The sequence below is a fragment of the Myripristis murdjan genome, chromosome 9 (assembly GCF_902150065.1).
Source record: "Myripristis murdjan chromosome 9, fMyrMur1.1, whole genome shotgun sequence".
Lineage (NCBI taxonomy): Eukaryota > Metazoa > Chordata > Actinopteri > Holocentriformes > Holocentridae > Myripristis > Myripristis murdjan.
In genome coordinates, this window is record NC_043988.1 from 14087426 (window position 1) to 14101176 (window position 13751).

Below are 13751 nucleotides of genomic sequence, written 5' to 3' on the forward strand. Positions count from 1 at the left end.
TTATGCATATGATGAATACTGTGGTAAAAATAGATTTTATATACATTCTGTGATTGAAATGTGTATGTCTTCAGGTATAGGGTGAAAAATGTAACATTTCACTGTTCCTAGTTGTTTAATGTGCTCTGTCTCCCTCTGTTTAGAGCCTTTGAGGATGTGCAGGTTTTCTGGAGAGCTACGTTCAGCAAAGAAGCTCTTGCGGTCGTCAGCAATGGAGTCAACCTGACCAGAGAGTTGCTGCAGACTTCAGGCACTGTGCTGTGTAGGAGAGGAGAGATTATCTGTGTTCTCACTGTGGAGGTCCGTGATGATGAGGTGAGTGGGATGGAGAGAGAGAGAGAAGATAATAATAATGAAGGTGATGTAACAGGCAACATATAAAATAGTCTCTCACACACACGCAAACAAACAAATAAAATCTAATCAGTAGCCTACCAGCGAGAGGCCTCACTCTGAAGGCGGTCGAAGGCACCGATTGTTCATTTTTTCTCAGCGGGAGGCCTGACATTTGCATCAAAGCCAGGGGCCCTCGTCTTCATCTTGTATCACCTGCACGCATAACGTGCGAGTTTGTTGAGATTCTGTCTCTATTTGCAGTAAGGGGCACTGTCATTAGAGCAGACTCACAGGAGGACAGGGAGACACTTGTTCAAGATAAAGCTTTCCTCCCCCTCTCCCTGTGACTTCTATCTTCCTCTTCTGTTCTTCACCGTCCTCTCATTCCTCTGGCATTTCTGCCCACCTCCTGAGCTGATAAGAAGCTGTGGGAGTCGACTGTTAGAGGCAGTTTGCCACAGACATGCACTTGAATGCCCACATGGCACAGACTCAATTTCCCAAATTTCAAAACAGGAAAAGAAAAGATTTACATGGTGGTAAGATGGTGTGATATACTAGATAATATTGTACCTTCCTTTTCAGACAGAAGAGAAAGTTTTTAAACAAGCAGACGAAAAATGTTTTGATTGATTTCATCTGTGCAGTGCCATAAATTAGGGTTTACCCAACTCCTCCTCTGTGTTAATGTAGGAACCAGAGAACCAGGCGTGGTTCCTTGTGGAGATTTATCAGGTCGGTGTAGGTGCTGCCATCAATGAGACCACCCGTTTTGCTAACATCACTCTGGCAGAGAGTGATGATCCACGAGGCTTGGTGTACTTCGCTGTGGGCTCCAGATTGCCCGTTGCCACCTTGAAGACCAGAAAGCTGAGTCTCCAGGTGTACAGACAGGCAAGCACGGCTTCAGCCATGTCTGTGCGCTACAGCATGATGGTGAGTAACAAACACAAATATTCAGTGACTAAGAGTACACACACAGACATGGCACTCAACAGCACATAAATGGATAGTCTGCACCCTGAAATGTACATGTAAACAAATGTAGTGAAAGCTGAAACAATATTTCACACTTCCTAAATAAATCTTTAAAAGTACACTATATGAAATCATAAGCTGATTTAAGTGAGGATCCTGTAGATCTGTTTAAAAGCTACATGCTGACTGGTTGAAACAGTGCTACCCGAACAAGGCATGCGCGAAGGTGCATGGGCCTTATTTGGGTCAGGTGTGCAAGAGCAGAGCTGGAACAAAAACCTGCCGTACAGGGGGGCCTTGAGGACTGGTTTGGGAACCACTGCTGTAGACTCAGCTGACAAAAATGTGGAATAAGCATGTCGTTTGATGGTTGAGTCTACATTGCTTTCTTCATCAGCTAGACTCACTGATCAATTATGTGCTTATTCCACTTTTTTTGTCAGTTGAGTCTTAAAAGGTCTCACTTAAGCCAACCCATGGCGGGTTTGCATAATGTACCACACCGCTGCTGTTTGACTTGACATTAGTGCATGGCAGTCATCCACTTGCTGCTTACACTTAGGCTTTGCCTCAAAGTTATCACATCCAATGGCAGAAAATCTAATTTCCAATCTAGGCCAATTGTGTCTCCATCTGTTGACTGTTCCAAATAAGATTTTAACCTCTACCGCTGAAATCCTAACACCTGAACCATGTTTGTCTGCCTCTGTCTGACCTGATTTTGTGTGACCTGATTTAGTCACCTCATGACTTACAGCAGGCACAGACCTACTGCTCTAATCTGAGGCTTTCATAACGGCGTCATTACATCAACCAGTTAGAAAAACTTGATTATTTATTATGTCATGCTGTTAAGCAGCATGATCGTGATACATAAATGTTTTAGTGTTTTCTTCCCCTCAGAAATTCGTACTCCATATAAATGCTTGACTTGAACATTCCAGAAAGAACTGTTTGATTTGATATAATCTAAAATTGTTCAAGAATTGTTCAAGAAATTTTGAAATGGAGTGTATTGAATCAAAATGCTGTAGTTCTCCAACTTCATCTTCACTTTATACAGCTGAAAGTTGAAAAGCCTTGAAGCTGACAGTTTGTCCTTTAACCTTGCATTAATTTCCCACCCCCGATAATAAAAGGCCAAATGAAATCAGGTGTTACTGCTAAGATGTTTGTGGAGCTCATTGTAGATCAGGACCTGGTCATGATGATTAGCTGTTATATGGTTTTTATTGATGCTTATCAAGTTCAAAGAGATGAGTGTTCCCTCCTCCTCTTCCCTCCTCCTTTCTCTCCACATCTCAAATGGATCATGATTAGAAATGTGTGTTTGATCCATAGTTTAGCTATCTGTCTCGGGGGCTGATATAAAGTGGTGAAAGAGCTATTTGATATTACAGATCAAAGGATAGAATTTCTAGTGCACTTTACGAGAGTCAAACCCTCACTGGGACACATGGCCAGGCCACCTGCTTTCATCTCTCCCTAATGAACCATATTGTGAGAATATTTGTTTGATACATATTAATAAGCCGGAGGTCTTACAAGCTACAGAATCTGCTTTCATGTGCTTCCAACAAACTGTGCCTTTCCACTTTGTAAGTATATCTCAAATCAGACAAACAATGCTAGCAAGATGATTTATTTTGCAGAACAATATTGGCAAACATTCATCCATCCATTCTTTCAGATCTTTTACTTTTCATCCAATGCCCCCAACTGAACTCACACCCCTGTTTGTTTTTTGCATCTAGAGGCTTCCCGAAGCAGAGCTGGTCGGTCCCTTTAAGATCTGGCCCGCTGAACCAGGGAAGGACTTCGATAAAGACGAGGGCGAGTTGATGTTTGAATTGGGCCAGTCTAGCACACTGTTGGAGATCAACCTGACACCAGACAAGGCCTCCTCCAACCCCACACCCAAGCGCTTCCAAGTGAAGCTCTACGGAGCTTCAGGTGGGGCCAGGGTGCACCCGGAGTTCGGGCTGGCTAATGTGACTCTGGTGTCAAATGCACAGGCCCAGGCTGTGTGGGCCTTGCTGGACCAACTCCATCAGCCTCTTGAGCCGACCATATTGGACCAGGTGCTGCAGGGACTGATCAATAAAGTCCCCACGGCTCTCACTCGAGAACAGATGACCGCAGTCTTTGAAGCTTTTGGGAAGGTGAGAGAGTTGGAGAGAGGATTGTGGGAGAAACGCATGTCACCAATACACATTAATACCCAAACTCCTCATCTTGTTATTCTTGCTTGTTTCTTAAATATTTCATTTTATGTTTACAGAGAAAGCCTCAAACTGTTCTTATTTTTGTTTTCACTCAATAATTAAGAAACATTTACTAGTGTCTTGTGTTTCTGAAATTGTCATCCTTTGAAGCCCGGCGGTCGATGTAGTAGCTCGTGCCAGGCAGTTCTGCCCTAAAGGGCATACATCACCTTGAGTACACAGCTCTGACAGATCTAAGAACCACTTTCTCCTCTGAAAAGGTCTTAGTTGTCACTCTTCAAGACTGCTGCTATAACCTCACTCCGCTGATGTTCGAGTCTGCACCCCAGGCTCAGGCAGCCTCCAGACAAGCACAGACACCCTCTGTAATTTAAGTGGGATGGAAGAGTGGGAGCAGAGAGAGCAAATGAAGGAGGAAAGAAAGGGTAGTTGGGGAGAACGAGAAAGCATGGGATGAGGGAGAGAGAGGGAAAGATGAAAGGAAACAGAGGTTAACAGATAAACCACATTAATTCACTATGAAAGAAATAAAGCTGCGTAACGTTAGAGAGAGCCAGGAACGGTGGAAGAGAGAAATATTACTCTAGAGCATGGTCAAACATAAGACACACACTTCACACATATCAGTCACAGACAAATGTACTGAGAGCAAACTTAGATTTTCAAGGCACTGTTGTCTGACTGCGGTTGCAGGATTACTTTTTTCACTGACTGTGCTGCCTGTAAATCACTGAATGTTATCTGCTACTCTTATTCCATTACAGTGGGTGGCTGTCTGTGTGTGCTAGAAATGATGATCGCTGTAGAAGGCACACGGTAATCGGAAAATATTGGTTATATTTATCGTAGTTGTAGTCATCGCTGTAGTTACGCAGCCAGTATACTCTTGGAACAGAGAAGTCGACACTGCTTGTTCACACACGCGTGGACACACACACAGAACATACATGCACGCAGGTCCACAAGCTTATCATTATTACTCACCCTTCCTCTCGTCACACACTCACCCACAGTCTCTCTCTCTCCTGTGCCAGATACTTGCAGAGGCAGAGAGGAGCCCTCTGGAGGAGAGCAGCCGAGAGCTGACCTATGACCTGTTGTGTGCGTTGGCCAACCCCAGCCGAGAGGACACCCGGGGCCTCAGCCACCTGGCAGAGGTGGCCGAGCGATTTGCCTTCTCCCTCCTCACAGACAGCCAGTGTGAGGTGAAGAGGCTGAGGTCAGTCTTCCTGCTGAGTGTTATGAAATGTGTAGATGTCTTTTTGGGTTCTTGATCTTTAGAGATTTGTGTGATACTCTGCTGTGCACACAATGAAATTTTAAGAAAATGTTGTAGCATTTTGCTCTTAGCTATAAAAGTTACTATACAGTGATTGTTACACCACTACACCTACACTTTGTCTTGTGTTTTGTTAGCTAGATTTTTACACTCATCCCACACATGTACTTTGAGCTTTTTCTTGAGGTGTACCCATGTGCTGTTTCCTCAGAGGGCGTACCATCCTCGATACTTGCCCGTACATGTCCATCTCTGCCTTCCACTGGTACCCCACCAAAATCAATGGGTACATTTTCACGGGCCGAAATACAGACACCTTCCAGCTCCCTGACACCTTGCTGGAGGTCCCAGCCCCAGCTGCGGGCACTCCGGCACCTTCAGCCTGCCAGAAGATTCACCTGACCGAGTACACCACTGAGCACTGGTTCCTCAACAGCGATAAACACAGTGCCCTGAATGGAAAGGTAGGGAGGCGGTGAAATAGTTTCGCTTCATGAAAAGGCATGTTATGCAGCACTTCCCCCACACTACTTGTTGTTTTGCCTCTAGAGTGCGTGTTGATTCAAATTGCCACCGCTTCCCTGCACCCTCCCACCACAAGTACAAAAGGCACGCCTCTGCAAAAAGCAACCGACTTCTCATGCCATATGGACCTGCAGAAAATGTTACCCAACGTAATAATAATAAATGTTGTAACAGCAATGGATATCTTACATGCTGATAACCTTATAGTTCCATCAGAATACAGGCCAGATGCACAACAATCTTCATCCGCTTCCTTCTTTCAATACTGTCCTTTGGGGAAAAACCATGACAAAAATCAAGTCAGTTTGTAAATGTTTAATAGAATCTCCAAATCCGTAAACACATGCATACACCTGTAAATGCGTATGTAGGTCTGTGAATGTGTAGGCAAATGTGTAAATATGCATTAGATATTAATGGCTCGTACACACAGATTCTGAGTACACATTTGCGGATTCTTTTACACATGCACAAATGTCAGTACATATTTAGAGATTCGTTTACACATTCACAAATCTGATGACACACACACACAGATTGAGATACAGTTACTCAACTCTCCACACACGTTTGAAAATAATTCTGCTACAGTAATATTCTCAAACAAGCCGAAGTTGACTCAAACCATGTCAGGAAAGTGGAATCAGGAAAATTCCACTTTCAAATAGTAAAATTTGAAGGACACGCCAACTCATCACTCCCAGTCAGAAACTTTTGACTATTTTAACGATGAGTTTCCTAACATGTAGTTCTATGATGTCTGTAAACATACCAACATGGAGGCATTCATAGTGAATAGAAAGAACAAGAAAATCTTGAAATTACCACATCAGCCCTAATTTGACAGACAAAAATTACCACTCTGAAATATGCAAAACACAACAAAAAGTTGCCTTCATAGTTTTCCAGTCCAGCAAAGTGGTGATAGAGTGTTTTTCTGTTGTTTTTTTTTTAAACATGTTTTAGTGGCTCAACTGGCAGAGCGCATATCATGTGCCATTTAGTCCTTGTCACAGTGGTTCAGTTCCTGCCTGAGCCCTCCGCTGCATGTCATGTCCTCTCTTTGTCCGCTGTGACTTTTCTGTCTCTCAACTGTACCGACGTAATCAGACAAGCCCTAATAATCATCTTTTAAAAAAGGTAAAATCTCAAACAATATGACTTTAAAGAACATGGTTACTTCACCTTACAGCAGTTGTTTAGGTCATTTCACATTGATATGTTTTCATTGTTAGGTAATCTGGAGGTTCGAAACACATGGAGTGTCCTGTCTACTTGCAAGAGATTGTCCAATTGTATTCAGATTTACTGAGCAATAATATTTATACATTTAAGTTTGCATAGAGAGTTGGAGTAGTGAAACAGGCTTCTCCCCATCAGTGTAACAGAGACTCTGCACTGCCAATACTATAATCTATAATTGATCACCTCAGTAGGAGTATCATTTAAAGACACCCCATCTTACTTTGTCACGAAATTCTACGGATCATGAAAGAAAAGTACCGATCAGAAGCAGCAGGTGGCAGTGTTGTTCCAACATAAGCTCTCCAAGAGGCGTTACAAGATTTTGCAGTTGACCTCTCTCTCCTTGTCTCAAGGTTTTCTCAGTGAGCATCCAGGGCAGAGGGTCACGACCCCTGGCTGATGGGAATGAGGTGGTGTATCGCATCCACACCCCCGGCCCGCGGGTTAAACCGGGCCAGTCTTTGTGCCTTCTCTGGAACCAGGATGTTCAGAGGTAACTCACCGCAGGAGGGAACACTGTTTGCTGATATTATTATATGATGATGCTGTGATCAGGCATTTTCAGAGGTTTTTTTTTTTTTTTTTTTTTTTTTTTTTTTTTTCCAGAGCTTTTTTCATTACCTAAAAAATCCATCTGTGAAAACTAAGACTTATTGGGATGCAACAGCCAGTCCTAACCAAGGGCCATTATTTGTCCAATGTTCCTCTTTGAACTTTTAAAATACTCTCCCTCCCATAACAATATATGTAGTCAGGTACAGCTAATTAATTAGAGGATGACACTTCAGATATTATAACGCTCCTTACTGTACTAGAGGCTTCTCTTTTAGATAATACCACCTCCAGTGCTTTCCCCATGAATGCTATCAAGAGTACTATTGGTTCAATTATTTATGTCAGTGTACAGTTGACAAAAATATTTTCACTCTTTTTTTTCTTCCCTTTTTTCTTTCAGTCATTATTCTTAATTAAATACATGTGGGTAGACATTCAGGAACATCTGATTATGTTATAAGGACGTATTGCTTCATTCTCACTTCTCTCTGTGATCGTCACACTTATTGCGTGAGTAAGTGTCTAAGTGAAGTGCAAAGGTTCAAGTTCAGCCAGGGTCAGGCCCCTCTGTCACACTGGGTGAAGTCTCGTCTCATTTTATTCGATATCTGCATGTTCAGTTTGCTCAGATCAGTATCCTCCCCCTCGCTGTTGGTTTGTCGAGGACATTCCAGGGGCTTGGAACGGGACTTGGCAGGAACAGGCTGTTACAGACTAAGATTTGGCAGATTTGGTTTGGCCAGGAACAGCTGCCTCGGAGACGTAGCCCAGATAACAAAACAGATGTGAGGACTGATAGAGAGAGAGAGAGAGAGAAAGAGAGAAAGAGAGAGAGAACAAGATGGAGGGGGAAACAAACCGACAGACAGGAAAAGGATGTTGTTTGAGTTTCGTGCTCCTACTGGCAGGTCAAGACGAAAACAGTCCTGAATGTTATACACGACTCTGATTGCTATTTAAGAGCACTTACATAATACCTGTCTGCTTATTTTCACTGAAGTCGTGGTTTAGGCTCATTAAATCCAGTACAAATATGACTGTAATATTCTGGTCTTTGAAGTGTAAAGGTGACAGCCAATAACAGCCAAACGAGCCAAAATGCTGCAGAACTGGGTGTTCACACGCAAATATGACAATGCCTCAGGCTGATTTCCCTGCTGTTGTTTACCTTGTCAGTGTAATGGTGCACTTGTTGGCAGTATGGTGTCTTAACTTGTCTTTCCCTTTTCCTTACTTTCCTTATGTTTACATTCTCTGTCTTTCCCTCCTCTCTCCTCTCCTCTAGCTGGTTATCAGACAGTCAGTTTTGCAGAGTTGTGGAAGACAGTGGGAACTACGTGCAGTGTGCCTGCTCCCACTTGTCTGTCTACTCGGCTCACGCAGAGATTGCTGCTCTCGCATCCTACAATGAGGCCTTCTACGCCTCGGGATTCATTTGCATCTCAGGTACACACCAACATCTTCTGCATTTGTCTTGTGTTGTTTTTGTTACTACCCACTATCCGTCTTCGTGCCTCTCTGTCCTTCTGTTTGTCTCTCTTCCTCCTCAGTCTCGTAGCCGACTCATAGTTGGCGTAACAGAATGGTTTGATCTTCCACATTCCTCCCACACCGTTTCGAGTGGCACATTGCTGATTTGATATGAAACACTTGTGTAGGATTAATAGTAGGTCCATCGATAATGTGTTTTCCTTCCCTCTCCTCAGGCTTTACCTTGGCCATCATATCCCACCTGCTGTGCTCCCGTTTCCCCATGTTTGCTGCCAAACTACTTACCCACATGATGGTGGGCTGCCTTGGGACCCAGGTAATACACATCTGCCCTCTGTGCAGCACTGTAGTGGTTCACTGTATGGGCCACAGTGAGCTCCAACACCCACAGTGCACTGTTTATGATTCAGGCTGAGGGCTTCATACTCCCACACCGGCCCCTGGCTTTCATTTTTAGAAAAACACCATTTGTTTCTTTGGCATTTTCATCTTCCATCCACTGACTCTCTCAAGCAGTATAATAATGGCCTTAAATGTAGATGGATAGGGAACCTTTGCAAGTAGTTATAGAGGCATACATCTCTCTGCAGATCAATTTCTTTGGGTCAGTAGCTCACATACATTAACAGAATCATACATGCTTTGTATAATGCAGCTCACACATACAATATACATGTACACCTTTACATAAATTTCCACATGAATGTGCACAACACATGCACACGCTAACACACCCCTGACCAGCCGCTAGAAATGTCAGCGTTATTTTCTTAGAAATGTGCACAGAGCTGAACACACACATCATCAACAAATGCGACGGCTGCGTCCTTTGCGGGCTGGCGTGTCCTGACAACAGAACCATGCCCCCCGCACCCGAGCCCAATAAAAACGCAAGCTGTCATGTAAGCGGTGAGCGAGATAGATATGCGGCTGGAGGGGAGTTACCGTCAAGGAGCTCAGTCTCTCAGCTGATTCCGACCTGTGAGTGTGTGTGCGTGTGTGTGTGTACGTGAGTGCGGGACTGGTAATTTTCCACTGGTCCCCACTCTCATTGGTTGACAAACACGAGCCCCTACTAAAGCAGACTGTCGTTGGGGGCTAACCACCTCGGGCTCAACCTGTTTATGGCCCCAGCCGAGCCCCTGAACCTAAAAGGGTTTTGGATGGAAAATTCCGTCCTGTTCGTCTCCTTGTTGATACTGTACGTTAAGGCCTTCTGTCTTGGATGTGCACGTGTCTCAGATTGTGAGATATAGTTTAGAAAATGCATTCTTGTGTTTGTGTGGCCTTCTAGCCAAGGCCAGCCGACGAAGGCCTCCTGGTAAGCTGTCGAACTGAAGGCCTGGCTGCATGTGCTCTTACGTCCCCTCTTACTGTTGGGAATATTTTGGAGGTAATGATGAGCACACAGTGCAGGATGTGCTGAGTTAAAATAGACCGATTGACGTCACTGTCTTCACTTAACTGTACACTTTATCTGAGATCTGAGGAGGCTAGCTGGAGTAAAAGCAAAACTTCCTTTTTGTATAAACCCATGGGAGCCGATCTGTTTGTGAAGTCTGCTCGTTTCTGTAAAGTCTGCTCATCTCCATAATCCCCGTTTGTCTATCTGCCCTCAGGTTTGAATGTCCAATTTCAATAAACTTAGTAGATAAAGGTAATGCAGCAATTTCTCCCAGATCCAGTGTTTGTTTGTTTTTTTTGTCGGTGGTGCTTTAAATGAATTAATTAAATAGTAATTATTCCTATAAAATTTATATAACATAATGGGAGCTTTCCACTTAAATATAAAATTAGATACCTAGATGCAGGGTATTCAGTGGGTAGTGCGTGCATTCAAGTTATTTTTTTTTTTTTTTAGCCTCCTTTCAAAAAGAAAATGAAATGTCTCATCACTCAGGAAATATAATTGTTTACTTCCCACTCCACCTCTGAGTAATTTACTCATGCCTCAGGGATGGGATCTTTTTCTCTGTTATCAAAACAGAATCTCACCAGCAGAGCTCTATAGTGTAGCCCTTTTAATGGATATGCTGTTAAATGCATATTTATGCTAAAAGCAAACAACAAAAAGAGAAAATCATCCCCTTGGGACTGGAAGTAATGATAGTCAATTTCACTTATTTTCACATGCGGTGCAGTATATATAATATTTGTAAAAAAAAAAAAAAAAACACCACTATAGCACCCTGTTTGTTGTTTTCTTAGTGAAGCACAACAAACCTAGTTTAAGCCTATGCACATGCGTGTGTGTATGGGTCTGTGTGTGTGTGTGTGCACACGTGCATGCATATGTAAGTGTGTGTATTCGTGTCTGTGTTTGTGTGTTTGACATGACCTGGAGTTTTTTGACTCACGACTGAAGAGTTCATTGAGGTCAGCATTTTTTATCAGGGTAAACAGACCAAGCTCCACAAAACAAGCTACATTTCACCAGCCTTCTCTCATCTACTGAAATGTGATTGAAGTCCCTGAAGCAGGTCGCTCTGCGTACACCTCTGTGATGTATACTGCATGTAAATCCTGTACTAGCAGGTGGCTGGAGACATCAGTGTTCAATTTCTGCACAACTTTGTCTTAGATCAAGTCTTATATGCATGCTGTTGACTATGAGCACAAGCCTTGTGACCACAGAGCCAAAACAGACTTTCAAAGAAGGTTTACAGAGTCTCTTCGTAAGCATCGATTTGAATCCATGTGTGATTCAAATTGAGGCTGCGACTGATGCTTCAGAACTGCAAGGTTCAGCAACACAAGGTAAGTGTTGGTCAAGTGATGTCTTGGTGAAGAGTCACAGTCAGTCCCCTGTGGATGTGGAGCTGATGTTCTCCAACTCTGGATTAGAATTAACATCACACCATTAATATTTACAGTCCTCTTAGATATTAGGATAGGACAAGTGTTGAATTTCTGTATGATGACGGTAAATACCTCTGGCTCTGTGGTGGAAGAGATGTGATTAGTGACCAAAATGTCTGCTGAACCTCAGGGTTTAAACCTTGGTCATGCTTCACCATTGATTTGAAATGTCAGGTTCAGCTCCAAGAGCTTCCAACAGAGATGGTTCTCCATCTGCAGCGCTGGGGCTGTAATTAGTCACTGACGCTGGCCCCTGTGTGGAGAAAATTAAAGCTGCCGGTTTGATTTATTTCTCTCTCTGCAGCAGCTACAGTATATCTCATCTTTCTGTGAGGCTCTGAGGATTTAGAGAAGGTGGGGGAGAATGAGGAGTACAAGGGGAGGTGGAAGATCTATTCATCTGGCTGCATACATACTTACCTGTCTGTCTGCCTGTGTGTCTGTCTGCCCTCCTTCCTGGTCTCCAGTAAGGACACTGCAGAATGTCACAGACATGAGGATAGTAGATTTAGCTATTAAACCTCTGTGTCAAGACAAAGAACATGAGTGTGAGTAAGAGCAACGGTTAAATATGGACTGACTGCCAAAGAATTTGAGTCAAGTTGGCTCATCATCTTCTCTCTCAGGCTCTATCAGGGCCTTATTTCTGCACACCACATATTTTCACATCCTCATGTTTGCTTCTCAAGAGAAAGAGAAGAAGTACGTACAAGAGGATAAACTACAGCAGCATTAGCTCTTTCCTCAGGCCATCACCGAATAAAGGCTTGCATAGTGAAAGGGAAAAATGTCCCATCTTATCGTCAGTGTCTCCAGGCTGCTGATGCAGGCTGTGTGATTGTTTTTGTCTGAATGCCAAGTACATAAGTGTGTGTGTAAAGCAGAAGAAGCATTCTTAACACTTTGGTAGTGGTTAAAAAAAAAAGATGCGTCATCACTTAACTCTTTCTTCTAACATTCATATTGTCAAAGGATGTTAAAAGGAATAGTTCATCCAAAATACCAAAAAGATATTTTTCCACTTACCCCTAGTGCATTTAATCCATCCACATAGTTTGTGTGATTTTGTTAAGTTTCCAGTCTGCAGGGGGAGACTGCTGTGTCTCTGTGCCACAGTACAATGGGGCACAGAGACACTGAATTTATTCACATTGATGGCACATGGATACAGTTTGCCGGTGTTGTTCTGCAGGAAAGAGTTCCCAATGAAACTCTTCACCCCTGAGGGTATCTGTGTCTTATCTTTTGGAAAGAGCTGTCCTACTTGAGTTTTTCACTTGTAAATTTCGGATGGTTTGAACTCCACTAAATACCCATCGGTTCCTCTGTATTGAAACCATCCAAATGGATAGACTGAAAAAAGGGCATTTTAATCCAGACTTTATTAAGACTGGTGCCTTCTAGTAAGCCTACATAGATTTGATGAGATGGCTTTGCTGGAGGAAGCACAAAATTTCAGAAAAGGAAGGTGTGATGAACTAACCTGTGCTGGTATCGAGTTGCCCACGGGCCACTGTCATTGTTGCAGACGTCAGACCTCCCACTGAGGGAAGAGAATGATCTGTACCATCCAGGACCTCCATGGAGAGGCCCCTAACTGCAAATGATTGGGCTTAGTGTGTGTGCGTGTGTATGTGTGTGTCACATCTGAGGCTGTGCGGGGACAGGCCTCGGCCCAGGCCAACAGTTTGCAGCAAGACAACTGAAGATTGTCTGTGTGGAGTGGAAATTTACCCAGTGGCTATGTACTGTATGCGAGGCTCAGCTGGCCATGTAGTGTGTGTGTGTGTGAGTGTGTGTGAGTGTATGAGTGCATCAACCATGTTAGGGCTTTTCACACGAGCGGCAATAACACACATTAACCTTGGGCAATCAAAGAGCAAATGCCATGCACAACAGACATGAGTGAAGGCAGTGAGTATATTAGTGTGCATAAAGAGGTGGTCTATAATGTACATGCAGTCCAGTTTATGTGAAACTACCCATTTTGGAATCCAGACAAGTCCAGTTAAACACAGAGCTTGAGTGCCAGACTCTGAAAGAGCTGCATCCCTGTCAGCCTAATCATGTCTAGCCTCCTCACAACCAATATGTCATTCAAACTGAAGATTTATTTATTCTTCCCAAGGGGGCATCTCTTTATTATGTGCTGAAAACAGGAAGATGGGGCTCTTCCCATGTTTCAGCACCTCAGGCATTTTCCAATCTCATTGAAATTCATCCCTCTCCTGACAGTTTTTATGAAAGTAGTTCTTAGT

At 43.4% G+C, this 13751-nt stretch overlaps 1 protein-coding gene across 1 annotated transcript in view; it reads left to right on the plus strand.

Moving 5' to 3' along the window:
- The window catches only part of adgrv1 (adhesion G protein-coupled receptor V1), a 152239-nt gene that overhangs the window by 73755 nt on the left and 64733 nt on the right, over positions 1-13751 (plus strand). Inside the window, exons 81-88 of the mRNA XM_030059593.1 lie at positions 144-315; positions 1030-1272; positions 3069-3476; positions 4574-4758; positions 5030-5282; positions 6942-7081; positions 8429-8589; positions 8850-8950. Of these exons, the coding sequence (XP_029915453.1) occupies positions 144-315; positions 1030-1272; positions 3069-3476; positions 4574-4758; positions 5030-5282; positions 6942-7081; positions 8429-8589; positions 8850-8950 (1663 nt within the window). The remainder of the gene's footprint in view (positions 1-143; positions 316-1029; positions 1273-3068; positions 3477-4573; positions 4759-5029; positions 5283-6941; positions 7082-8428; positions 8590-8849; positions 8951-13751) is intronic.